The 27243-nt window shown below is 48.2% G+C and overlaps 1 protein-coding gene across 1 annotated transcript in view; it reads right to left on the bottom strand.

Moving 5' to 3' along the window:
* syne1b (spectrin repeat containing, nuclear envelope 1b) overlaps nucleotides 1–27243 on the bottom strand; it is a 420847-nt gene that overhangs the window by 296344 nt on the left and 97260 nt on the right. Inside the window, exons 16-27 of the mRNA XM_070891000.1 lie at nucleotides 25304–25468; nucleotides 22344–22496; nucleotides 21039–21182; nucleotides 20030–20203; nucleotides 19141–19299; nucleotides 14397–14561; nucleotides 11354–11488; nucleotides 9063–9221; nucleotides 7062–7279; nucleotides 4728–4836; nucleotides 3785–3949; nucleotides 1481–1648 (exon numbers count right to left, since the gene is read on the bottom strand). Coding sequence (XP_070747101.1) covers nucleotides 1481–1648; nucleotides 3785–3949; nucleotides 4728–4836; nucleotides 7062–7279; nucleotides 9063–9221; nucleotides 11354–11488; nucleotides 14397–14561; nucleotides 19141–19299; nucleotides 20030–20203; nucleotides 21039–21182; nucleotides 22344–22496; nucleotides 25304–25468 — 1914 coding nt within the window. The remainder of the gene's footprint in view (nucleotides 1–1480; nucleotides 1649–3784; nucleotides 3950–4727; nucleotides 4837–7061; nucleotides 7280–9062; nucleotides 9222–11353; nucleotides 11489–14396; nucleotides 14562–19140; nucleotides 19300–20029; nucleotides 20204–21038; nucleotides 21183–22343; nucleotides 22497–25303; nucleotides 25469–27243) is intronic.

The following is a 27243-nucleotide window of genomic DNA, read 5'->3' as shown; positions in this document are numbered from 1 at the left end:
AAGCAGAGTAGCTTTGATACCAATTAGGCAACTGGGCAGACATATGGGGCATGAAATGTTTTTTTAAAGACTTGCATTTCTCTAGTGCCTTTCATGACTTCAGCCAGTTAAGTACGTTGTGAAATACAGTCGACGTTGTAATGTAGGAAATGCAGCAGCCAATTTTGCACACACACAGCAAGGTCCCACATACAGCAATGAGCTGAATAACCAGTCAGCCTGCCTTTTTTTGCTGGTGTCGGTTGAGTGATAAATGTTGGTCAGGATATTGGCAGAACTCCCCTGCTCTTCTTCGATTAGTGCCTTACACACAGGTTGAACACATGGGACATAAATGTGTGACAAATTGGAATTAAATTAGAAGCAGAGAGACTTAGAATGGAATCTGGAACTACTGGGGAGATGTGTCACTTTGAATGTGCAGGCAATGTGATGATGTTTAAACACCCAGTAGAATATTGTGCTGTACACCCAGAACACTAAGTATCGAGGTGATTGCACAATGTAGAGCTCCCAGTGGGGTGCAGTGCTCACCAGGAGCACACCTTGGGATGTTGCAGGTGCCCAGCCCATGATCATCCAACCATGACTTTTGATGGACAAAAAAAAACACAGCTCTGTGTCAGTGACTTCCTGCAATGTCCCTCAACTACATTTCGCAGCTCATAGTAAAAAGCCAGTCCCTCTTGATAAGCAGTTGGCAGTGTGACTTTCTGACGCACTATTAGTTACTGAATGGCATGTGTGCACCCCCTAACATGAATATAGGGGTCTGGTACTTCTGGTCTGGTACTGGACAAGCACCTTAAAGCTCTGGAGTTCACAGGCTGGCAGGGAAAGCGGTGATATCAGGTCATTTGTGGACTGGCACCAGGGCCGATGCTGGATTCTCGTTAAAAACCCTCCTGGTTCACTAATACCCTTCGGTGAAAAGGATCTGCCCTATGTATAACTGCTCCACATTATGTGACTGGCTCTGAATGGAGTGGCCTAGCAAGCCACTCAACTGTACAAACAATTGATAAAGGCCCAGTACCACCTTCTCAAGCCAATGAATGTGGCCTTGTCCATGTTGCCTACATCCCAAGAAAGTAGCATTTTGGGATACAGCATAAGACTCATCTGAGACAGGACATGTGGTAAGTGTAACAGGCTTGGGAGGAACAGGCGAGTTTGGACCTATGGTTGCTAAAGCTCTCCACCACTGGGGTTTTACTCACATCATGTCTGGCTCTGTTGTAGACTAATTGAGAGAGATTGATTGCCATGGTTAGTCAACAACTCCATTATCATTGCATGATGATGATGATATCATTGCATCATGTGACCACCAGGATGGTAGATGATGAATGAGATGGACCTTGGTCTTTTCCATCCAACAATTTATATGTTACAATAATTTTTTTTAAAGAACTGTTTGTACTTCTCTACAAGTCCTGGGCAAAATAATGGGACAACTCTGTACGTGCGGGATCTGTACCTGATGATGCAGATGGAGTTGCTGTGCTTCTTCCAGACTCTCTGAATCCAGCAGCCGCTCCCCCTCAGCCCGCAGTTGCTTCTGGGAGTCTACAAGGTGATCCAAGGCGGCCTTCACACCATCTCTGTGCTGGACACATTCACCAACAGCTGACAGCACTTTGTCTGACTGAGGAGAAACAGCGGGCAATTTAACGTGAGAGAGCCAACTGCCCCACTGCATGCACATGATGTGGCATCAAGTGTAAAACCGAATTGGTGCTGCGACTGGGAAATATTTTACTGAACACACAAACGCTCTTGTTCATTTACACTTTGCATCTTGTTCGAGAGAGGTCCATTTTATTGGAATGCAGAGCTGGACAAAGCAAGACCTGCTAATGAATGTTAATGCAAAGTGGAACGGAAAGAAATCAAGATTTCAGTCCTCCATTTCAGCTGAATGCGCCAAACCCATCTCAAATTTGGGTAGAAATATACTCATTTGCATGTTAATCCCATCAGCAGCAATGATGGGGAAGCCTGTGAACTATAAACCAAACCCTTGGCACTGAAATAGTGTCATGTATGCAATAAAGGTTCAAACTGAGTATTGTTGAACTAAGCAAGGTACAACCTTGGCTCTGCTTTATTTAGGCCCAAAGTGCCTGACTCTCAAAATGGCTGGCCTTTTATACCTGAGCAGCATCATGTGCGTGCTGCTCAGTGGCCTCCGACAATGACGCCATCTGGTGTCTACAAACAGAATGTACATACATGACAAATAGATAACTCAATTATATACTGCTTTGACAAGCAAGTACTTTCACTGCTTCCAGCTCTGCATGCACATCGTAAGGACACAGCAATCTGTGAAAAGGGTCACGTTACTCAGCTTAGGGTTTCCCTTAAAACAACAGCTATCTGCTCTCTTTTCTCAATGGATGGTGAGACTCGCCTGTCCCTCGCCCCAAAAATAGAATCAATTTGTACCATGGAGGAGGCCATTCAGCCCCTCGAACCCATTCCGTCATTCAATTAGATCGTGACTGATCTCTCCCTCAACTCCTTTTAACTGCCTTTGTCCCTTACCCTTTGATATCCTTACTGAATAAAAATCTAGCGATCTCAGTCTTGAAAGCTCCAATTAGTTCCAGATTTCCACTACACTTTGTATGAAAGAAAGTTTCCGGATTTCACCCCTAAAAGGCCGAGCACTCATTTTACGGTTATGCCCCCACGTTCTGGACTCCCCTGACAGAAGAAATAGTTTGTCTCTATCTGTAACAGAGCGCCACCTAGTGGGCTATTGTGGTAATGCAACTGCTGATGTAAATACAATAAAGGATCATGTGACAAGGTCACCTGACAAGTTCCTGTAAAGCCATCTTGTGTATGTGTGTGTTTGTGACGTCATAAAGAATACATCACACTATCTACCCTATCAAATCCCTTTATCATTTTAAACACTCCTCAACCTTCTAAACTCAAGGGAACACAAGCCACGTTTATACAACCCGTCTTCATCATTCCTCAGATGCGGTGCCCAAAACTGAACATAGCGCTCCAGATGGGGTCTGACCAAGGCTCTGTACACAGCATTGAACTTTACCCTCCATTTTCCAGGGTATCGGATACATGTGACTACCCATCACCATGGATTAGAGTCTCCCATTCAAACAACTGAGAAATCTGCATCCAAGTGTAGGGTTTTGCTTGCCCGATAGTGCACACTCTCTCCCCTTAGGGACAAGTGCAAGGCCAAGGGACACCTCCTCCCACAGGGTGTGCAGGGGTACAGCTGGAGTTTAACCGACAAACTGGTAAATTACCTGCCAAGTCTCCAGCTATGAACACCGAGCCCGTTAGGACCTTGGTCTGCAGAGCTACCCGACATTGAGTGGGGAGGAAACCCGCTCCCCCCAGTGACAGGTCTCCCCTCTCTGTGATCCCCGAGTGAGCCAGACTGGCTGGCCGAGTGCAAGCACTGGCCTGGAATACAGTGGAGCTCCTTAGCTTGGGTATCAGATGACAAAATCTGCCAAGGAGCTTGCATCATGGGTGCATCATTTTGGAGCCACCTCAAGCCCAAATGGACTCCATTTAGGTTTGCCCCACTTTGCTAAAAAAAATCATGTAGCATGCTGTAATGGGAGGGATTCAGTGGCAGGAAGATATTAATGAATGCAGTTATCAATCAGGAAATAAACAATGGACTTCACAGCGAGGCAGAAGACTCCTCGTGCTCGGTTCTTGTTTCGAAAGCACAGTAAATGGTTCGAGACCATTCCAATGTCATGTCACCAGGCTCAGCTCTTTCTCCTACCTCAGCGATTTGTGTCAGGAGCCTCTTGAATTCAGCTGATAGTTTGGACAGTTCGTCATCTTGTCTTTTTGCTTCATTCTCAGAAGAGATTGCTGTAAGTGCAGCGAGTCTGGATCTCAACCACGAAAGGCTTGGCTCCTCTTTGCTGACTTCTTCCTTAATTCCCTAAATGCAAAAAAAATATATACACATTCCTGTTTTCATCCTTGTTGTCAAATCCCTCCATTGCCGTGCCCCTTCCTATCTGTGTAACCTTGTCCAGCCCTACAACCCTCCGAGGCCTCCGTGTTCTTTCAGTTCTATTCTCTTGGCCATTACCAATTTCCTTTACGCCACCATTGGTGGCCATGCCTTCAGCTGCCGAAGCTCTTGAATCCCCTCCTTAAGCCTCTCCACCGATCCCTCTTCCTTTAACATGCTCCTTGACCAAGTTTGTGGTCACCTGTCCGTATGCGGCTCGATATCCATTTGTGTCTGATAATGTTCCTGTGAAGTGCGACGGTTTACTACGTTAAATATAACTGCAAGTTGTGGTGGTGGCGGTGCTATCAGGCTAGATTATGTGCTGAAGTGGTTTAAACCTAAAACCTACTGACTCAGAGACAAGAATGCTACCACTGAGCCAAGGCTGACACTTACACGATAAACTAAGCCAGTGGGGAGCAACGCCCCCACTGGTGAGCGACAACACTGTGACGCCATTCTCTCACCCAGGCGGTCTTTGAGCATAGCCCCACACTGGCCCATCATCATTAAAGGACACCTATTGCCACTGTATCAGACAGACTCTCCCCAGCTGACAGCTTGCATCGGTCGGTCAGCTTCATTGGCTGCGATTCTTCAGGTCACACGTTTAACGATGGAGGGAGAATGATTTTGCTTTTGTTTGGTATTTTCTATCCCACCCTTCAACCTACTGAAGATAACGATATGGTGAACAAACCTCCAGTGCAGCTTTCAAATCTCCATACTTCTTGGGATTGGTGGCTGCGTGTCTGATCTCTGTCAGCCGTTTGTCCTTTGTCAGAAGCCATTTTGACAGTCGGGAATATCTACAGAAAACAGTGAGGAAATTTCAAGGGTTTTGTGAGAAGGAATCTGTTCCCAGCGGACATTTAAAATGCAAAGTGGTTATTGGGGCCGAGACTATAATATGATTAACAACAGAATTGAAAAGTACTTCAAAAGGAAAAATATAAAAGGGTACGGGAAAAGGGAATGGGATTTGAGTATCCAGTAAAAGAGGTCGCACTGGCGCAGGTATGATGGGATAAATGGCCTCCTTCTGTGCTGTAATTCTACTCTATATCACCGTGGTCAGCTTCAAAGCCTCCCCAAGCCTTCGGCTAGTCCCTGACTGATAGAGCTTTGTCTTTCTCCTCACTTCACCTCTGCCCCAAACGATTCCTCATGTTTAGTGATTCCATCCGATCCTAAGGTCCCCCTGCCCTCTCTCCTCCAAATTCTCCATCCTCCTATTGTCAATCAACCTCGTCCTCCGCATTAACCCCCTTACACACCCACAGCCAACCCCTCAAACCTGCCTTGATGCAAAGCCTCACCGTCTCTGAGGAACCAATCGACGACAAGGTCATCTCTGACCACTTCCTGATCCCCCCCCTCACCACCTTCATCAGCCTCTGGGAACCTCTCTGCCCTTACCCCTCACCCCTGGAGGAGTTTCCCCGAACCAGGAGAAGCACTCGATGGAAGAGCCATTGCAACGCCATTCTCCGATCCAGACACCCAATGAGCACAGCTCCCTGTTAGGAGCACTGGAGAGTCCTTGGCCATCTTGCCCTCCTCTAGTTTTCCACCCATCACATCCTCACCTCTGTCAACCTGCTCAACAGCTGTCTTGCTTCCACTTTTGCCATCATCCCTCTCCTCGTCACATCGCTCACGGTCTCCCAGTCCCGCCGATCCCCTTGAGAGCTTCAGACTTAGTGTGTAACTTTTTTGGTTGTCCAATACCAGATCTAGCGTGACCACCTCGAGCAATATGTCACCAAATCCTCTCATTACTCCAGGATCATTCCAGAAGATAAGGACAACTGAGTTCTCCACCACAAGTTGCCTCCTTCGACCTTTCCACCCTGCCCTTTCACATTAGGTCTGAGTAGTTCAATGACTTCCTGCTTTCCAAAGTTGAGATCATATGCTCATCTAGGTTCGCAACATTTTTTCTTGGCGGGGGTGGGGGGGGGGAATTTCGCTGGGAGGCCAATAGAATCCCGCCCCTTGAAATTTCATGCTCGTTATTTAATTTAAGTTGTTTTTGAGCCTACGAAGGTCATTTTAACCCCCGAAAATGGGTGGGTTGGGGTCGGGTGAGATGTTAAAATGTTTTAAATCTCCAACCCGACCGTAAGCCGCCTCCAACCCGCCCACTTCCAGGTTTAACGGGACAGGGGCGGGCTGACAATCCACTCCCAGGAGGTAGGTTAGCAATTTAAATATTATAATGAGGTTGCTTAACCTGCTTTATGTTATATATGTAAACCTGTATATAACCTTGTACAGCCACCAGAGGGCTCATCCCCTAGAGTCTCAAGGGATCCCACAATCCCTTGGGAGCACAGGTACTTAAGGAGGCCTCACAGGTTGGAGAGGCACTCTGGAGACCTGCAATAAAAGATTACGGTCACACTTTACTTTGAGCTCACAGTATTCAGTCAGACTCATTACTCATACATAATACTTTACTTGTTTAACCCCGGGCCTCAGGAAACCCGGCAGCTCAGAGATCGGAACCCCCCCCTCCCCCCACACTCCCCCTAGCAGCTGCAGGATCCTTACTTGCGGCTGTGGCCTGCTGAGGAGTGCTCCCTGCCCGACTGGAAGCCATGCCTCTCGATCAGGCTGACTTCCAGGTGGGGATCCTGTTTTTAAAAAGTTGCACGCTGTGGTGTCAAAACTCCACGGCATGCAGGGAAATCTGGACAACCAGACCGAAATTCTACCCCCCTCCCTCCCCCCACCTTCTTCCCTCATGCTCGGAAAACCTGCCCCAGTCACTACTGGGGTCTATGTCTTCAGGAGGCACGTTGACAAAAGGAATTAACATATAGGATAAGAAAAATATGATATCTATGATTTAGCCAATTAGAAGGATATCCAGATAGGGATAGATGAAGTAAGGTGGGAGGCAGCTCAGGTGCAGCATAAACACCCACACCCACATCCCATGAATGAATAAAGAAGTAGACCAGCTGGGCCGAATGGCCTGTTTCTGTGCTGTAAAATTCAATGTAATCAAATTGTGCGTCACCGTTACCTAGTCATATACTCCTTCCATTTGTCTGGCTGATCCAGTAATTTCTGATAGGTGGCGTCAATAAGTACTTTCAAGTCTCTCAGAGTCTTTTTGTCCATTTCGTGTTTGTTCCTGATCGCATCATACTTCCGGGTTTCTGGAAGCTTCTGGCAGAGATCTCCGATCACCTTACCCCGCTTCCTGCACCACTCGTACTTTCCATTCTCCGCGAAAAAAGCCTGAAATAAATCAGTTGTTCATCCAGCTGGTTAGGTTGAGGAGTTGGTAAGAGGCGACTTCCCAAAGCCTCTCCACCACCTACAGGGCACAAGTCAGGAGTGTGATGGAACACGCTCCACTTGCCTGGATGGGTGCAGCTGCAACAACACTCAAGAAACGCGACCAAATCAGCTTCAAAATGGCATCCAGGGCTACACAAAATGGCTGCCAGTGCAACAGCTGGTCAGTGGTGCAACTTAATCACACACCGGGGGGTATGTTCGGAGCTCCCAGCAGTGAGCTGCGTTCGAAGCAACACAGCCTGCAGCACTAATTCTCTGCGCCCTCCCCCATTGAGTTAGAGATCGGTATCTTCCCTTATCTATGAGAAATGCAAGGGTTTAAATACAACGGCACGTAAAATATGAGTAAAGTACATCTGGGACCTCACACAAAATGGACCCACTTAACCCATATAACTCGGCGTGCAAATGGCAAATTAATTTCAATATAGATAAGTGTGAGGTGATGCATTTCGGTGAGCAGATTAAGCCACATTCTCCGTGGATAATGAGAGTGTAAATGGGGTAGAGGAGTGAGAGATCTAGGGGGACATATTCACAAATCAATAAAGGTAGCGATGTAGGTTAACAAGGCCATAACATGGACAAAGCACAGAGGTTCATTTCTAGAGGGAGATTATCTTAAACTTGTATAGAACCTTGGTTAGATCACACTTAGAGTACTGTGCATAATTCTGTGTCTCCACGTTACATAAAGGGTTTAGAGGCATTGGAGAAGGTGCAAAACAGATTTACAAGGATGATACCAGAACTGAGAGGTTATACCTGTCAGGAAAGAGTGAACAGGCTGGGGCTCTTTTCTCTGGAAAAGAGGTGACCTGATAGAGGTCTATAACATTATTAAGGGGATGGATACAGTACACATAGAGAAGATGGTTCCTCTTGTAGAGGAGTCCAGAACTAGGGGCCATAAATATAAGATAGTCAATAATAAAGCCAATAAGGAATTCAGGAGAAACTTCTTTACCCAGAGAGTGTGGATCTTACAACCACATGGAGTAGTTGAGGTGAATAGAATAGATGCATTTAAGGGGAAACTAGATAAACACATGAACCAGAAAGGAATAGAAAGATACGTTGATAGGGTGAGATAAAGTAAGGTGAGAGGAGGCTTGTTAAGGTTGTCAACTCTCCTGGACTGCCCTGGAGTCTCCAGGAATGAATCTCCAGGACACTGCTGCGAGCTTCACATTGGAGAAAAATCATCGGGGCATTAAAAATTGTGTTTTTTAAATCTTATTCATTAGTTATTAAAGTATCGGACATGGGGAAAAAGGCTGTTTGACTGACTCAAGAATCATTCAATCGGGGAATGAAGAGTCTGTTCACGTTCCGAGTGGTGTGGGAAGGCGGGGCACCCCAAATATGGGCGTGTTGGGCGACCAATGGCAGGAAGTCATGTGATGACACCTCCAGGAATATGTCCAACTAGAGTTGCCAAACCTAATGCTTGAACAGCGCATAAACGCCAGCATAGACCTGTTGGGCCAAATGGCCTGTTTCAATGCTGTAAATACTATGTAATGCTATGTAACTCCTATGCCGATTCCAAGTTGCAGTCTTCAAAAATGTAGATTTATTTCTTTCTGTCTTCTTGGGATTCCCCAAGAGCTTCTAATTCCATTTTTACAGCATAAAGGAGGCAGCTCAGTTGCTAATCAGTTGCACGTGCAGAGAAAAGTTGGTGATGCTGACCCTTTTATTTCCTCACCCTGCTTACCTTGTGTTGTGTAATAAGCTCTTCACTGTTCGTGCTTGTTAGCAGCTTGTTCTCCCTGGTCAGTTCCAACTTACACTCTTCCGCCGTTTCTACCAGTTTATTTCTTGCTGCTTCAATTTGAAGGCGGAGCAAATGGTAGGGAGCTTCAGCCTGGAGGTCCTGAAATAGCCCAAGGAGTAGTATTAAGTCACAGGGTTGAATCTATACACTGGGGTCACTAGGCCTCAGGGCCACATTGGATCGATATACTGGGGCCACTGGGCCTCAAGGCCACATTGAATCAATATATTGGGGGACTGTAGGCCTCAGGCCCACATTGGATCAATATACTAGGGGACTGTAGGCCTCAGGCCCACAATGGATCAATATACTGGGCGACTGTAGGCCTCAGGGTCACATTGGATCAATATACTGGGCGACTGTAGGCCTCAGGCTCACATTGGATCGGTAGACTGGGGGATCTGAGGCCTCAGGCCCACATTGGATCAATATATTGGGCGACTGTAGGCCTCAGGGCCACATTGGATCGGTAGACTGGGGGACCCTAGGCCTCAGGCCCACATTGGATCGATATACTGAGGGACCCTAGGCCTCAGGCCCACATTGGATCGGTAGACTGGGGGACCCTAGGCCTCAGGCCCACATTGGATCGATATACTGAGGGACCCTAGGCCTCAGGCCCACATTGGATCGGTAGACTGGGGGACCCTAGGCCTCAGGCCCACATCGGATCGGTAGACTGGGGGACCCTAGGCCTCAGGGCCACATTGGATTGGTAGACTGGGGGACCTGAGGCCTCAGGCCCACATTGGATTGGTAGACTGGGGGACCCTAGGCCTCAGGCCCACATCGGATCGGTAGACTGGGGGACCCTAGGCCTCAGGCCCACATCGGATTGGTAGACTGGGGGACCCTAGGCCTCAGGGCCACATTGGATCGGTAGACTGGGGGACCTGAGGCCTCAGGCCCACATTGGATCGATATACTGAGGGACCCTAGGCCTCAGGCCCACATCAGATCGGTAGACTGGGGGACCTGAGGCCTCAGGCCCACATTGGATCGGTAGACTGGGGGACCTGAGGCCTCAGGCCTACATTGGATCGGTAGACTGGGAGACCCTAGGCCTCAGGCCCACATTGGATCGGTAGACTGGGGGACCCTAGGCCTCAGGGCCACATTGGATTGGTAGACTGGGGGACCTGAGGCCTCAGGCCCACATTGGATTGGTAGACTGGGGGACCCTAGGCCTCAGGCCCACATCGGATCGGTAGACTGGGGGACCCTAGGCCTCAGGCCCACATCGGATTGGTAGACTGGGGGACCCTAGGCCTCAGGGCCACATTGGATCGGTAGACTGGGGGACCTGAGGCCTCAGGCCCACATTGGATTGGTAGACTGGGGGACCCTAGGCCTCAGGCCCACATCGGATCGGTAGACTGGGGGACCCTCGGCCTTAGGCCCACATCGGATCGGTAGACTGGGGGAACACAGGGACTGAAACTCAGGACTCCTTGAGCATGGCAATACTGGTGCAATACAAAAGCTCCTTTTCACTCCACTCTTACTAAAATTGTACATGCACCGTAAGCACCATTAAAGCACAAAAATAATCAAAAAGGCTGATGGAATGTTGGTCTTTACCTCGAGGGCACTGGAATACAAAGGGGAGGACGTGATGCTTCAGTTGTACAGAGACTTGGTCAGTCCCAATCTGGTGTACTGTTCAGTTCTGGGCAGTGCTCCTGAGGAAGGATGCACTGGTCATGGAGCGGGACAGCACAGATTCACCAGTGTGACACCAGGGCTCAAAGGGTTAAATTATGAGCACTGGTTCCGTAGACTAGGCTTGTATTTCCCTGAGTATAGAAGACTAAGAGGTGATCTAATTGAGGTGTTTAAGATGATCAAAGGTATTGATAGGGTAGATTGAGAGAAACTTTTCCCTCTTGGTGGGTGAGTCCAGAACAAAGGGGCTTAAAATTAGAGCTGGGCCAATCAGGGGTGATGTCAGGAAGCACTTCTTCACACAAAGGGCAGTGCAAATCTGCAACTCTCTCCCCCAAAAAGCTGTGGTGCTGGGGCTCAATTGAAAATTTCAAAACTGAGACTGATTGATTTTTGTTAGGTTAGGGTATGGAGGAATATGGAACCAAAGTGGGTAGATGGAGTTGAGATACAGATCAGCCAGGATCTAACTGAATGGCGGAGCAGGCTCGAGGGGCCGAATGGCCTGTTCCTGTTCCTATCCTGTGTAACGATGGGCCCACAAGTGCTCTGCACCCAGTGCTGACCTTCCACTGCTTGTGCAGACTGCGGACAGTCTCCTGGAGACCTTGCTGCTCCTGTTCAGGCAGGATGTCAGTCAGCTCATCGCAGGCCTTCAAAAAGGCGTTCAGTATCCTCTGATCCAACTGGCCGAAGAAATCCTAGGAGGAAGCAAATGTACCATGAGTAAGCATAATGTATCCAGGTCAGCCTATGTCTCAAACTCTGTATCATATATGTACTTACTGACTGTACTCCACATTGTGTGGGCTAAATTCTGAACAACTTAATACCTGCAAGGGTCAATTTATTTTAACGGCATAGAACATAACATAACATAGCATAACATAAAACATAACATAACATAACGTGTCTCTTCCCCAACAGATTAGTGAGTGTACCCAGAGACCAGGTTCAATCCTCCGTCGGTGCTGAGAGAGCTGACCCCAGCCGGGCGGGGGAGGTGGTGGGGACACTACAGTTGACCTCAGCAACCCTGGACGGGTTGGGTTGGGGTGGATTCGGTTGCTCGTCCCCGCTCGGGCTCCGGTAGAAGTGCTCCGATTCACCTTAGCATTGCACAGAATAGGAGGAGAGGGCAAAGGTCAGCCAGGGGGAGGCAGAGCGAGAGAGACAGAGAGAAAGAGACAGGTAGGTAGAGGGAGTGAAAAACAGAGAGAGAGAATAACAGAGAGGTAAAGTTTGTGTGTGAGAGTGAGTGTGTGAGTGAATGAGTCAGTGAGCAAGTGAGTGAGTCAGAGTGTATGTGCGAGTGAGTGAGTGTGACAGAGTGGGAGTGGGTGAGAGTGAGTGTGTGTGAGTGTGTGTGTTTGTGTATGTGTGTGAGTGAATGAGTGTGTGACAGAGTGTGTGTGTGTGTGTGTGTGTGAGTGTGTATATGTGAGTGAGTGTGTGTGTGAGTGAATGAGTGTGTGTGTGTGAGAGTGTGTGAGAGAGATAGAGTGTGTGTGTGTGTTGTATGTGTGAGAGAGAGAGAGAGTGTGTGTGTATGAGAGAGTGTGTGTTAGAATGTGTGTGAGAGTGTGAAAGTGAGTGTGAGAGTGAGCGTGAGAGTGTGTGTGTGAGTGTGTTTGTGTATGTGTGTGAGTGAATGTGTGTGACAGAGTGTGAGTGTGAGTGTGTTGCTCTGTGTGTGTGTGTGTGTGTGAGAGAGAGTGATTGTGTGTGAGAGTGATTATGTATGTGAGTGAATGAGTGTATGTGTGAGTGTGTGTGTGTGAGTGTATGAGAGTGAGTGTGAGTGTGTGTGAGTGTGAAAGTAAGTGTGTGAGTGTGTGCGTGAGTGCGTGTGTGTGTGAGTGCGTGTGCATGTGAGAGTGTGTGTGTGTGAGTGTGAGAGTGAGTAAGTGAGGTGTGTATGTGTGTGTGAATGTGTGTGTGAGTGTGTGTGAGTGTGTGAGTGAGTGTGTGGGTGTGTGTGAATGAGTGCGTGTGTGTGTGAATGCGTGTGTGTGTGAGAGTGTGTGTGTGAGTGAGTGTGAGTAATGAGGTGTGTGTGTGTGAGTGTGTGTGAGTGTGTGTGTGTGTGAGTGTGGTGTGAATGAGTGTGTGTGTGTGTGAGAGAGTGAGTGTGTGTGAGAATGGGAGTGTGTGCGTGAGTGAATGTGTGTGTGAGAGTGTGTGTGTGAACGTGAGTGTGAAAGTGAGTGTGAAAGTGAGTGAGTGAGAGAGTGAGTGAGAGAGTGAGTGTGTGTGAGCGAGAGTGTGTGAGTGTGTGTGTGTGTGTGAGAGAGAGCGAGAGTGTGTGTGTGTGTGTGTGAGAGAGAGAGAGAGAGAGAGAGAGAGAGAGTGCGCGTGTGTGTGAGTGAGTGTGAGTGTGAGTGTGAGTGTGAGTGAGTGAGTGTGTGTCTGGGAGTGTGTGTGTGTGTGAGTGTGTGTGTGTGTGTGTGTGTGAGTGTATGTATGTGTGTATGTGTGTGTGAGTGTATGAGTGTGTGTGAGAGTGTGCGAGTGTGAGTATGTGTGAGAGTGAGAGAGTGTGTCTGTATGTGTGTACAAGATAACAGATACAAACAGGAATAGGTTTGATGGACCCAGTAACCTTTTTCCATTCTGTTTTTAAGGTTTCGAGCAATATTATGATCAGTATCTGGTTAATGGTTTTGTGCAACAGTTTTAACTAATAATTCTGGTTCACATTTGTATATTGATTATTCAACAAGAGGTCCTGACCAGTGTATTTTTTTTTGAAATTCGTAGCCAATCGTTCCAATTCTTTGTCAAATCACAAACGCCAGAGGTCACCTTGCACACGCCAAGGATCACTCTGCGCCAATGCTCTTAGCCAAAAGGCCTAGAGCCACTGCACCGTTCCTGGAAGTACTGCAATACCAGGTTCGTGCCATGGAGGTGGATGGGACCAGTGTATTGCCCGGGCTGTCACAGACACAGGTGACCATTATCACTGGCTCTGCTGCTACTCAGATGTTAAACGTTCATTTGATGCCACATCCTTAGTAATCAATAACTGGGCTAAACCAGCTTTGGGGAGCTTGTTTAGCACCAGATCCAACGGAACAGAACCAGACGGCTAAATCTGTGCGTTGTTGTATCCGTTGGGTACATTTTCTGATTGGGAATCTCCCCACATGGAGGCTCACCCACTGGGAGTGTATCTAGAAAAATGTGTGCAGAGCCCACAGTGTGATTGGACAGAAAATCAGAGGCCACATGGATGGAAGCTCCTGATGTGGGCTCCCTATGGGCGGGGCTCTGTGTTGGGAGAGCGCAGTCGGAAAATGTACACTTGTTCTCGAAAACAAACAATGCGGATGGTGGAAATCTGAAACAGAAGCAGGAAATGCTGGAAACGCTCAGGTGGGTCGGGTCGGGTCGGGCAGCATTGTGCGGAGTGAGGAAGGTAGGGTTAACGTTTGAGGTCGGCGACCTTCTGTCAGCATGCTCTCCCAGCTTCAAGCTGTTCACAGCCACATGCCGCCTCTTGGATCAACAACACTGCTCTCATGAAAGGTTCCAGGAACCAGAGCTGCGAAGGTATCAGAGACGCGGGACGTATGGCTCAGCCTCACTGAGCTCCCCAGCTCTCACCGTGTGTCTCGCCAGCAGCTGCTCCGGGTTCCCCTCTTCGATCAGGGCCGTCTGGGCCGACTGCAGGACCATTTCCAGGTCCTTCCTGCAGTCTTCGAATCTCTTCAGCAGACTGCTGTTTGTCTCCATGTGCTTCCTCCACTCTGCCCCCTGCTTCACCAGGTCCTGCCGGAAAACCGCATGTAAGATGGAGCTTCAGGACGAAAGGACTTGCATTTCTATAGCGCCTTTTCACAACCGCAGGACGCTCCAGTGCACTTTACTGCCAGCGAAGTGCTTTTGGAGTGTAGTCACTGTTGTAATGTGGGAAACCCGGCAGCCTATCTGCGCACAAGCAAGCTCCCACAAACAGCAAATGTGATAAATGACCAGATAATCAGTTTTAAGTATTGGTTGAGGGATAAATATTAGTCAGGACATCGGGACAACACCCCCTCTCTTCATCCAATAGTGCTGTGTGATCATTTACGTCCACCTGCGAGGGCAGAGTACATTGGGAAGTGCTTTGGGATGTTCTGAGGTTGTGAAAGGCACTATGTAAATGCATGTTCTCTCATTCTAAACAGAAAATAGCAACGCAATAAAGGACCAGATCACCTGCTGTAGGTGTTGATTAAGGGATTAATGATGGCCCAAACATTACTGCTCTTCTTCCAATAGTTCCATGGGATCTTTAACATTCACCTGAGTGAGCAGACGGGGCCTCGGTTTAAGGTCTCATCTGAAAGACGGCACCTCCAACAGTGCAGCCCTCCCTCAGTACTGCACTGGAGTGTTAACCTGGATTTTGTGCACAATTCTCTGGACCAGCTCTAACCCGCTGATGCTTTGCAGGTGTCGGAGGGGCGATATTTTACAACTGTGCCCTCCCAGGGGGGAGCGTGGCCCCTTTAACGGGCTGTGCGGCCCGTTCAAATTTCCGCGCACATTTAACAGCCGGTGAGCCGGCCTGCGTGGGATCTCCAGACCGCTGCGGAACACACTGAGCCTCAGCCAATGGGAGAGCGTGTGAGGAACCTGTGGGGAGCGTGCTCATGATGCTGTGATGTGTGCTCCCAAGGCACACACCTCCCGGCCAGCAAGCAGGAAGTTGCAAAACTGACCCTAGAGGGATGCGACTACAACAACAACAACTTGCATTCACATAGTGCCGCTAACGTACTAAAAAGTCCCGAGGTGCTTTACAGGAGTCTTATCAAACAAAATTTGACGCCAAGCCACACAAGGAGAAATTAGGGTAGAAGACCAAAAGCTTTGTCAAAGGGGTAGGATTTAAGCTGCATCTTAAAGGAGGAAATATGCTTGCCTCTTTGCTCCCTTCCACCTTGCACGCTCCGTAAACTTGAGCACATCCAAAGCTGTGCTGCACATCTCTTAACTGGTTCACCCATCACCCCTGCGCTCGCTAACCTATATTGACTCCAACGTTCCCACTAATTTGAGGGGGAGGGGGGGGGGGGGCCGTACAGCCTATTCACAAATCCGCACATGCTCAGTTTTTGCATTTAAAAGCCGGTAAGCCGACTGCACGGGATCTCCAGACCAGTGCATGGCCGCACCTTCGCGCAGCTTAACGGGAACATTGATTGGCTCCCAGTCCAACAACGTCTCGATTTTAAAATGCTCATCCTCATGTTCAAATTCCTCCATGGCCTCGCGCCCCTCCCTACCTCTGTAACCTCCTCCATCCCTACAACCCTTGGATCTCTGCACTCCTCCAATTCTGGCCTCTTGTACATCCCTGAGTATTTTCGCTCAACCATTGGTGGCCGTGCCTTCTGTTGCCTGGACCCTAAGCTCTGGAACTCCCTGCCTAAACCTCTTCACCTCTCTACCTCGCTCTCCTCCTTTAAGACGCTCCTTAAAACTTACCTCTTTGACCAAGTTTCTGCCCAAATATCTCATGTGTCTCGGTGTCAAATTTTGTTTGATAATGCTCCTGTGAAGCATGTTGGGACATTAGCTTATGTTGAAGGCACTACATAAATACAAGTTGTTGTTGTTGTTATGTGGCTTGGTGTCAATTTTTGTCTGATTCTACTCATGTGAAACACCTTGGGACATTTTACTAAATTAAAGGCACTATATAAATGCAAGTTATTGTTGCGGTAAGCGTCACTGTAGTAAATCTTGCCTTTCTGTGAGTCCATTTCGACCTCGCCCCTGCTCTATTCCCTCTCAGAGCCAGGGTGAATTTCCACAGTGGCTCTGCCACTCACCGACTGATGTCACCATCAACTGAACAACGATGGAAACTCCGTGGGAAATGGCAGGAATGGTGCTGACTGCTTCCCACCAGTTTGAGCAAATTCGTCCCCTCAGAGTTCTGGAGCCACATTCACACAGAAGGCCGTGAGGCAGTGGGATGCTCTATCGGAGGCAGTGATTGAAGCAGAGGCCGTGTCAGCATTTACCAACATGTGGATAAATGTGAGGTTATCCACTTTGGTGGTAAAAACAGAGAGACAGACTATTATCTGAATGGTGACAGATTAGGAAAAGGGGAGGTGCAACGAGACCTGGGTGTCATGGTACATCAGTCATTGAAGGTTGGCATGCAGGTACAGCAGGCGGTTAAGAAAGCAAATGGCATGTTGGCCTTCATAGCGAGGGGATTTGAGTACAGGGACAGGGAGGTGTTGCTACAGTTGTACAGGGCCTTGGTGAGGCCACACCTGGAGTATTGTGTACAGATTTGGTCTCCTAACTTGAGGAAGGACATGCTTGCTATTGAGGGAGTGGAGCGAAGGTTCACCAGACTGATTCCCGGGATGGTGGGACTGACATATCAAGAAAGATTGGATCAACTGGGCTTGTATTCACTGGAGCTTAGAAGAATGAGAGGGGATCTCATAGAAACGTTTAAAATTCTGACGGGTTTAGACAGGTTAGATGCAGGAAGAATGTTCCCAATGTTGGGGAAGTCCAGAACCAGGGGTCACAGTCTAAGGATAAGGGGTAAGCCATTTAGGACCGAGATGAGGAGAAACTTCTTCACCCAGAGAGTGGTGAACCTGTGGAATTCTCTACCACAGGAAGTTGTTGAGGCCAATTCACTAAATATATTCAAAAAGGAGTTAGATGAAGTCCTTACTACTAGGGGGATCAAGGGGTATGGCGAGAAAGCAGGAATGGGGTACTGAAGTTTCATGTTCAGCCATGAACTCATTGAATGGCGGTGCAGGCTCGAAGGGCCGAATGGCCGACTCCTGCACCTATTTTCTATGTTTCTATGTTTCTATGTCAGATAGGCGATTGAAGGAAAAGGGGAATTAAGGGATATGGGAACAGGCGGGTGTATGGGATTCGGGTGCTGCTCCTGCAGTGGATAAACACTAGCACGGACTGTTTATCCACCGCAGGAGCAGCCACTGAACTATAAATTACATTCAGCCACTGAACTATAAATTACATATCCGGGCTCTGCGTTTTGGTACAACTAGATTCACCTCCACTACAGGTTTTACTAAATCAGTAAGCACCTCCACTTTCTCTCCACATATGTAGCAGCAGACTTCACAAATTAGCACCTGCCGCAACGCACTTCCTGCCCTGGGAGCGCTTATCTAACTAAATATGCGACACATTCACTCTGTGGCTTGACAGAATCTGTGCCCAATATTCCGATTAGCACTCCCAGTGGATGAAGCTCCATGTCGGAGAGTTGCGCTAATTGATAAGTATCTGACCCATATTATAAAGGTTACACGGGTAGGAGTGAATTTGATCTGTGGTGATATATAAGGTACAAGGCACCAAATCATCAAGGAGCATGGCCACATATAAGCCACAATGTCTCATCCCTACCCCAGTGTATTGCGTCCTTGAAATGAGCTCCAGTCTATGTGCTAAACTATATAATATATACAGGTGCAGCTCATTTTATACTATCCATCCATTTTAATTATCTTGCCAGCAAGTGACATGATTATTTCCTCTGGTTGGGGTGTCAGTGAACAAGGTTCGGCAATTTAACACTGTCACCGAGAGTGAGGGGAGAGGTTGATGTAAGGAATGCTTTGCCGCAGGGAGTGGGTGAGGCAGAGATCTTTGCATCTTTTAGGGGAAAATTGGGGAAGTATTTCAAGCAGAACAAGAAACAGGGTTATGGGGAAACCACAGAGCAGTGGGGTTAGTTTGGAATTAATATAGGGCTATGAGGAGAGGGCGGGGCAGTGGGATTAGTTTGGGATTGATACAGGGCTATGGGGAGAGGGCGGGGCAATGGGATTAGTTTGGGATTGATACAAGGCTATGGGGAGTGGGCAGGGCAGTGGGATTAGTTTGGGATTGATACAGGCCTATGGTGAGAGGGCGGGGCAATGGGATTAGTTTGGGATTGATACAGGGCTATAGGAGAGGGCGGGGCAATAGGATTAGTTTGGGATTGATACAGGGCTATGGGGAGAGAGCGGGGCAGTGGGATTAGTTTGGGATTGATACAGGGCTGTGGGGAGAGGGCAGGGCAATGGGATTAGTTTGGGATTGATACAGGGCTATGGTGAGAGGGCGGGAAGTGGGACTAATTGGACAGCTCTAGCAAAGGGCCGGCATAGACACGAAGGACCGAATGGTCTCCTTCTGAGCTGTACATGTGCATGGTGCTATAATTGTAATACTACAGGAATCCAGTTTGCCTTTCGCAGTGAGTAACACTGTCTGTACACATGCTCCTGGCTGTGTCACTCTGTAGAGAGTAAATGAAGATTTGAACACAGGTGGGGGAGCAGTAATGGAGATCCACCTGGGATGCTGCCTGAAGCTGAAGGAGTTTCTTCTGAAGGACCGAGGAATCCAGGTGCCTCAACACTTTGCTGGAGGCCAGCAGTTTCTGAACTGTCTGCATATTCCTCTCTGCTGCAGCCACAGCTTGTTTGCATTGTTCTTGCCAAGTTTTCAGCTCCTACAGGGGGAAAAAGGGCAGAAGTTTTAGTTTCAGGAACCGGTCGTCAAAATCTGCTGCACAGAGACAGAGGGGGGGAAAATGTCCCCCTTCCTTAAGGCCCGTTACCGCCTATAACGGGACGGGAAGGCCTTTCTGCCCGGGAGCAGGTGGTGGGAACGACTTATCCGCAATTGCCCCCGAGCCGGGTGTGGCAGAGTCCAGTTTCTGCCACAGCCCGTGTTTCTGCCCCGCTCGGCGCGCTGACCCCTTACCGTCCCGTGGGGGAAATTGCCCCAAGGAAACATGCCAGGAACTGCCAGTGGCTGGACGGTGCGTCGCCCTTAAAGGCCACCATTTTATTGTAATTGTTGACCAACTCCTGAGTCGGCCCGACAATGGCAGCTGCTGGTTCGGTCAGGTCGCCAATAGGCAGTCTGGCACCCCCTCTTGGGTGCCGGGCTGCTGGCCTGCCGAACCCCTCCCTGGTAGCCCAATGGGCTCCACGTCAGCCTTGCCGCGTCCCTCCCCTTTAAGTGAAGGGGAGGGGCGTTGTGACGCGTCATCACCCCGCTCCCTTGCAAACTCGCCCTACGCCACCTCAAACAGCGTCCCAAAGCACTGGATGACAGTGTCAGAGTTAAAGAGCCCAATTTTCCATCTCTTCCCTCTGACTCCTGCCGGGCGGTAAATTTCGGTTAATTCAATTTCCCGCTGAGGGTAATTTCGGCCCTTGGGAATCTCTACCAACCTGGTGTTTGATCTTGAAACTGTCCACGGATTGACCCTCAGCTTCTCCGGCCGAGGTGATCTGATTGGCTTGATTCAGCGACTCGTAGAAAGCCGTGATTTGCTTCTCCAGCTCGTCCAATGGAGGCAGCAACTGCTGAGCTTCCAGGAGCAAGCACTGACAGCGTTCTCGAACCTGTACAACACAGCAGACCAGGCAGGAATTGAGTACAGACGTCAGCCAAGCAATACATATACAACGGGGCTCTTATTCAAAGTCAAATAGCACACTGAACATTTAGATTGGTACAGAGAGCTCGACCATTGTCCTTCCACATCTGTGACCGAGGGTTTTAAATTCAGCCCAAAGTCACTGGTTAAAAGCTTCTTCTCCCTCCTGGCGGTACATATTCCATAAATGTTAGTTTGGTTCAGCAATGGCGCCATCATTTCTAACTCTGAAGGTTCTGGGCTCGAGATCCACTCCAGGGACTTGAGCACATAATTTAGGCTGGCCCTCGAGTACAGTACTGAGGGAGTGCTACACTGTCGGAGGAGCAGTACTGAGGGAGTGCTGCACTGTTGGAGGGGCAGTACTGAGGGAGTGCTACACTGTTGGAGGGTCAGTACTGAGGGAGGGCTGCACTGTTGGAGGGGCAGTACTGAGGGAGTGCTACATTGTTGGAGGGTCAGTACTGAGGGAGGGCTGCACTGTTGGAGGGGCAGTACTGAAGGAGTGCTACACTGTTGGAGGGTCAGTACTGAAGGAGGTCTGCAATGTCGGAGGTGCCGTCTCTCAGGTGAGACACTCAAGGGGGGGTCCCATCTGCACCCTCAGGTGGATGTTAAAGATCCCACGGCATTTCGAAGAAGAGCAGAAGAGTTCTCCTGGCGTCCTGGCTAATATTTATCCCTCAACAAAAGACAGACTAACAGCTCATCCATCCCATTTGCTGCCTATGGGAATGGAATGCCTTGTTGTCCTCCAAAACAACAATGACTATACTTCAAAAGTAATTCAATGCTCTTACTTTTATTAGCTGATCCTTAACGGTCGACATTGTGGCCAGCATCTGCGTCACTTCATCCTGGGGTGTGTCCTTTGTTAACTGTTGAGCTGTCTTGGAAACCAGTTTGTACTGGGCTTCCATTATTGGCACCTTTTGCTTTATTACCTGCACAGCATACCAGAAACACAAATTACAGCTCAGGGCGATCGGACAGCTCATCCACCAAACAGCTCTTTGAAACCAAAGTCCATGAAATAAGACATTGACATTAGGCAGGACGTTCCTTTTACAGAGATCTACCCTTGTGCTTCAGTGAATCGCTGTAGCTCGCTTTATTGTACATTTCAGATAAACATCTACATCAACATTAGTACCAGCTGTGTAAGGGCTTCATATCCATGTAGCAATGATAGAAACCCAAACTATTGCTGAGCAGGCCCCCAGTGTAATGCATGCACCAGGGATTATGCTCACTGATAGGTAGAGCTGTTGCATTGTGAGTGGCTTAGCCAGTCACATGGTGTTCACAAGACCCAATAAAACCCCAGCCAGTTGGGTCTAGGTCACCCACGATGAAGCATGCAGTTGTGAGCCTAGTGGATGAACTGATAATGTGTAGTGTGATTGTTAAACCTTTGTTAATAAACCAACTCGCTCTTAAGAGCAATGTGTGGCAATGACTGCTTAAGCAAAGAACCCATGAAGCAAATACATTACACCCAGCCTATCAGCAATGGGGCTTTCTGTGCCTCTTCAGAAAGTCCTCACTCTGTGTAATAATATCATGGCAGGTGGGGGGGGTGGAATTGGATGAGCCCCTCCCCCACACACACACATACACACATGCATACACAAAGATACTTGTGCATTTACACACACAAGTACACATGCTCTGCGAATGGACCAATCATAGAGAGAGTTGTTTCACATGCAGCTCATTTGCTATTTTGCTTTTAAGGAATATTCTTCCTCGATTTCTCCTTACCTGTTACTTATTTGAAATTATTACCTCAATATTTTACATACAACCTTCTACACAAAATAAAATTACATCTAACTATGATCTCAGTGTGAAGTTTTGTTCTCTCTCTCTAGTTCCCATTTCATTCCATCCTGACAAATGTCCCATACCTAATCCTCCTCTCTCCATTTGAAAACGTCCCGGGTTAGATTTTCAACGCATCGCCCGGGTGTAAAACTGATGTAAAATGGATTGGCCGCCTGTTACAGAAACCGCCCAATTTTCATTTCCTTTGAAATCCAGTTTTGCACCCGGGTGCCACATTGAAACTCTGCCCCACTCTCTCAATGTACAAAGTCCTGTACCTCCATATCTTGAACGTAAGTCTTGACGTTTAGGAAAGACACCTCCAAAGGGGAGATTTGTTTCTCGTTCGCTGTCTCTACGAAGCTCTTCAGCGCAGACACTCCATCCAGATACTCCTTCTTTAGTTTGTCCACTTCATCTGCCCGTGCATACTGCAAATTGGAACACATCATCACATAGCTGGGATTGAAAGCAATCACGTCCTGTAGTAACAGAGCACTGTACAGTACTGGCTTTTGGCTGGTTAGCCTGGAGGCTGCAAGGATATTTTATAACGCATCCCATTGATGTACAAATACTGAGAAATAATTTCTCTGCAGGCTGAACTAGTAGCTGAGGGAGCTGCCAGCAGCTCCTAATTATCTGGATTGTCAATGGGAGAATTGGCAGTGATGGTTATAAAATAGGAGAATGGGCAGCGAACAAAGTCCAGGGCAGAAGGCCCAAGGTAGATACCAGAGAATGCAACGTTCTAAGGATTATGGTTGAAGAGAGAGGGACTTAATGTGTGCTGCTGGGATGGTTGAGTGACCAGCGATCACAATGGCTTTCATTTGGGCTGCTGCATGTGGACCCTAGAATCAGATGCAGGACAGAATCTGCTACTCTTCTCTCTAAAATCAGCTTCAGTCTGACCTGCTCCATCCCTCCAACCCTCCGAGAACGCTGTGTTCCTCCAATTCTGGCCTCTTCCATATCCCTGATTTTCTTCGCCACACCATTGGCAGCCTTGCCTTCCGCTGCCAAGGCCCTAAGTTCTGGAATTCCCTCCCTAATCCTTGCTACCTCTCTTCTCCTTTAAGACCTTCCGTAAATCTTACCTCGTTGACCAAGCATTTGATCGCCTATCCTAATATCTCCTTGGTATCAAATGTTGTCTGCTAATGCTCCTGTGAAGTGTCTTGGGATGTTTTACTAAGTTCAATGGTGCTATTTAAATCCAGATTTCACCATCCGCGATGTTTTGATTTTATTTAAATGTAAGTTGTTGTTGGAAAATGTAATTCCCACCCAATCGACACTGTGGACATTCATGGTATGAACATACAATAAAACATTAAGTTTAATTATTATCTGGTGCATAATTAAACAGTGGCATCCATCAATCACGACAAAATGGTTCCCACCATAGTATCCTGATTAAACAGCTAATCATTTCTCAGAGCTTCTTTTGGTGGGAAGTAAATGATATTCTATGTCCTCCCTTGAAAGCTGCCAGATTGTTCTTGAAACCCAACTAATTGGTTTTAGGGAAGTGAACAATGCCTCCTCGGCTCTGGGCATAAATGTGTCCCACACAACGGGCTTGACTTTTAATGTCACCCGAAGTGACCCAGCAAGCCACTTGTAATGTATGTACCTGTGAGTATGCTCACTGGTTTGTAGAGCTCTTGACACTCTCCTGGTCTTTGGGCACCCTGTGCGGAGGGGAGTGGGCAGGTCGAAAGGCCTCCTCGTAGGACTGCTCCTGGGCATGACCAAGGTGGCCATCAACCAATCCAGGCAGCGGGCGGTCGAGGGGGTGTTCAGCCTGACTGCCTGCCTCTCTTCCGCGGGAACGTCCGAGCCAGGGTGTCCCTGGAGATGGAGCACACGGTGTCCACCGGTACACTCGCGGCCTTCCGCGGGAGGTGGGCGCCGGAGGGACTGGAGTGCATCATCACCCCCGGCAACCAAATTTTAATTTGAACCACGTAATGTCTAAAGTTTAATTTGTTTAAGTTTGTCAGTTTTAGTGACCCCCCCTTTAAACGGGGGGCACTTGATCTATTGATTTATTGTTTTACAGATACAACAAAATAGTTGTAGAGCTGTTGTGGGAGTGGCTTAGTCACTTGAGAGCTGTGAGCCTGCTGGAAGGAGGTACTGCAATTGCTGCTGCTGTGACTGCAACCCGAGTCTGCAGGAGAGGAGGAAGAGGCCTACTGAATCAACAACTTGAGAGGGAGGAGGAGAGCAAGAGCTGCTAGCTTCAACACCACTGCTACAGAGTTGGAGAGAGAGAGGAAAAAAAGCTGTAGAGCTGTTGACACGCTCCTGATCTTTGAGCACGCTGTGCGGAGGGGAGCGGGCAGGTCAGAAGGCCTCCTCGTAGGACTACTCCTGGGCATGGTCAAGGTGGCCATCAACCAGTCCAGGCAGTGCGCGGTCGGTGGGGTCATTCAGCCCGACTGCCTGTCTCCCTTCCGCGGTTACATCCAAGCACGCGGTGTCCACCGGGATGCTCGCGGCCTTTTCCATGAGAGGTGGGCACCGAAGGGACTGGAGTGCATCATCACCCCCGGAAACCAAATTTTAATTTGACCATAGTTTTTCAAAAGTATAATTTGATTATTTGTCAGTTTTAGTGCCTCTTTAACAAGGGGGCACTTGATTTAAAGTTTACTTTAAAATAGTTGTGGAGCTGTTGAATTGGGAGTGACATAGCCAGTCACGTGATGTTCACAAGGCTCAATAAAACCCCAGCCAGTTGGCTTCAGGGGATCCACGATGAGGCAGGTGGTTGTGAGCCTGGTGGATGAACTGGTAATGTGCAGTGTGATTGTTAAACCTTTTGTTAATAAACCAACTAGTTCTTAATAGCAATCTGTTGCTATGAATTTGTACGCAAAGAACCCATGGAAGCGAATACATTACACCACTCAATTGTGAAAAGAAACACAGTTGTAAGAAGAAGGTCCATCATCATCTTCTCAGGGCAACTAGGAGCGGGCAATAATTGCAGCCCTCCCAGCGACACCCACATCCCGAGCAGTAAAACGATATGATGGCCGCTCTACTCTTTGGATGGCAATTGAACACAAATCCTAGTAACCTGCAGGTTGCTCCCATCACCTGTGTTGCATGTTTCTCAGTACTGAACACAGGTACTTAACCCGGCCACTGAGCGCTACTGGTCTCCAAGATTCTCTCTGATATTCGATTCTAAAAGAGAAGAAATGGATCCAGAACAACCTACGTGTTTCACTTTGACAAAGAGCTCCCTCCAACGTCCGTTCAGCAAGAGCAACTGCTGTTTGAGATCTCGAGAGACCAATTCATCGCACGTCTCGATAAGGAAGTTCCCTGCGTCATTCATAACGGAGTGCTGTTGGATCCAGTGAGGGAGATGACGGAAGAAGTCCTTCAAATGCAAACACATAAGAAGTGTAAGAAGGGAGCGTTAAATAATAGCTGCTGTAAATTCTTCCACGATTGGTTCTGATGGTGCAATTGTCCAGTGATAGGACTTCACAGATTATGTAAAATACAGGAAACGCATCAATGGTTGACCCAACGCGAAACCTTCTTAAAGTAACAACTCATAGTCAGAATGCCCCGCTCCAGTGATTGCCTTAGTTTTATGCCACAGCACAGTACTGAAGGAATGCGGCATAGGCGGAGGTTCCAGTCCTTCAGAGGAAACATAGAAACATAGAAACTAGGAGCAGGAGTAGGCCATTCAGCCCTTCGAGCCTGCACCGCTATTCAATATGATCATGGCTGATCCTCTATCTCAATACCATATTTCCGCTTTCTCCCCTTGATGCATTTTGTGTCTAGAAATCTATCTATCTCCCTCTTAAATATATTCAGTGACTTGGACTCAACAGCCTTCTGTGGTAGAGAATTCCACAGGTTCACCACCCTCTGAGTGAAGAAATTTCTCCTCACCTCATCTTTAATTTCCTACCCTGTATCCTGAGACTGTGACCCCTTGTTCTAGACTTCCCAGCCAGGGGATCCTCCCGCATCCAGTCTGTCCAACTCCTTCAGAATTTTATATGTTTCAATGAGATCCCCTCTCATTCTTCTAAACTCTAGTGAATACAGGCCTAGTGGACCCAATGTCTCCTCATACGACAGTCCTGCCATCCCAGGAATCAGTCTGGTGAATCTTTGCTGTACTCCCTCTATGGCAAGTATATCCTTTCTTAGGTAAGGAGACCAAAACTGCACACAATACTCCAGGTGTGGTCTCACCAAGGCCATGTATAACTGTAGTAAGACATTCTTGCTCCTGTACTCAGCTACTGAGGCACTGAGGCCCTGTCTGTGTGGTAGAGGTGGATATTAAAGAGCCCAAGGCACCATTTGAAGTAAAAGCAAAGAGTTCTCTCCCATTCCCTGGGCCAACATTCTTCCCTCAACCACCACCAAAAACAGATTGACTAGCCATTCGTCCAACCGCTATTTGCGGGATCTTGCTGACACTGTGGCCATTGTATCTGCCTGCACAACAACAGTGATTGCACTTCAAAGTCATTCCTTGTGTGAAGAGCATGGAGATGGCTGTGAGAGATCTGTATAGTGCCAATTAAATGCATGCACTTTCCTTTCATCTTTCAAGCTCGGGTAGCGTTTCCGCTTTGGGCGCAATCAGCAATCCAGGAGCAAGTTGTGCTCCAAATTGCACTAGTTTTCCAAAGTGAAGTTATAGATCAAATTTCCGCTCATCCATTTGCATAATCACGAGCATGAAACTTTCCATGAACCATCGCAATCGGGCAGCGTTTTAGAATGTCCTGGCTGGCCTCCCACATTCTATCCTACGTAAGCTAGAGATGATCCAAAGCTCAGCTCACCCTCACCCCTATGCTCGCTGACCTATATTGGCTTCCAGTTAAGCAGCGCCTCAATTTCAAAATTCTCAATCTCATTTTCAAATCCCTCCATGGCCTCGCCCCTCCCTATCTCTCTAATTTCCTCCAGCCTCACAACCCCCCGAAATGTCTGCGCTCCTCTAATTCTGCCCTCCTGGGCATCCCTGATTATAATCGCTCAACCATTGGTGGCCGTGCCTTCTGTTGCCTAGGCCCCAAGCTCTGGAACTCCCTGCCTAAACCTTTCCATCTCTCTACCTCTCTTTCCTCCTTCAAGACGCTCCTTAAAATCTACCTCTTTGACCAAGTTTTTGGT

This window comes from Pristiophorus japonicus, chromosome 9, assembly GCF_044704955.1.
Source record: "Pristiophorus japonicus isolate sPriJap1 chromosome 9, sPriJap1.hap1, whole genome shotgun sequence".
NCBI classification, from domain to species: domain Eukaryota; kingdom Metazoa; phylum Chordata; class Chondrichthyes; family Pristiophoridae; genus Pristiophorus; species Pristiophorus japonicus.
The sequence above is the reverse complement of the archived record's forward strand: the minus strand, read 5'-3'. Positions and strand labels throughout refer to the sequence as shown.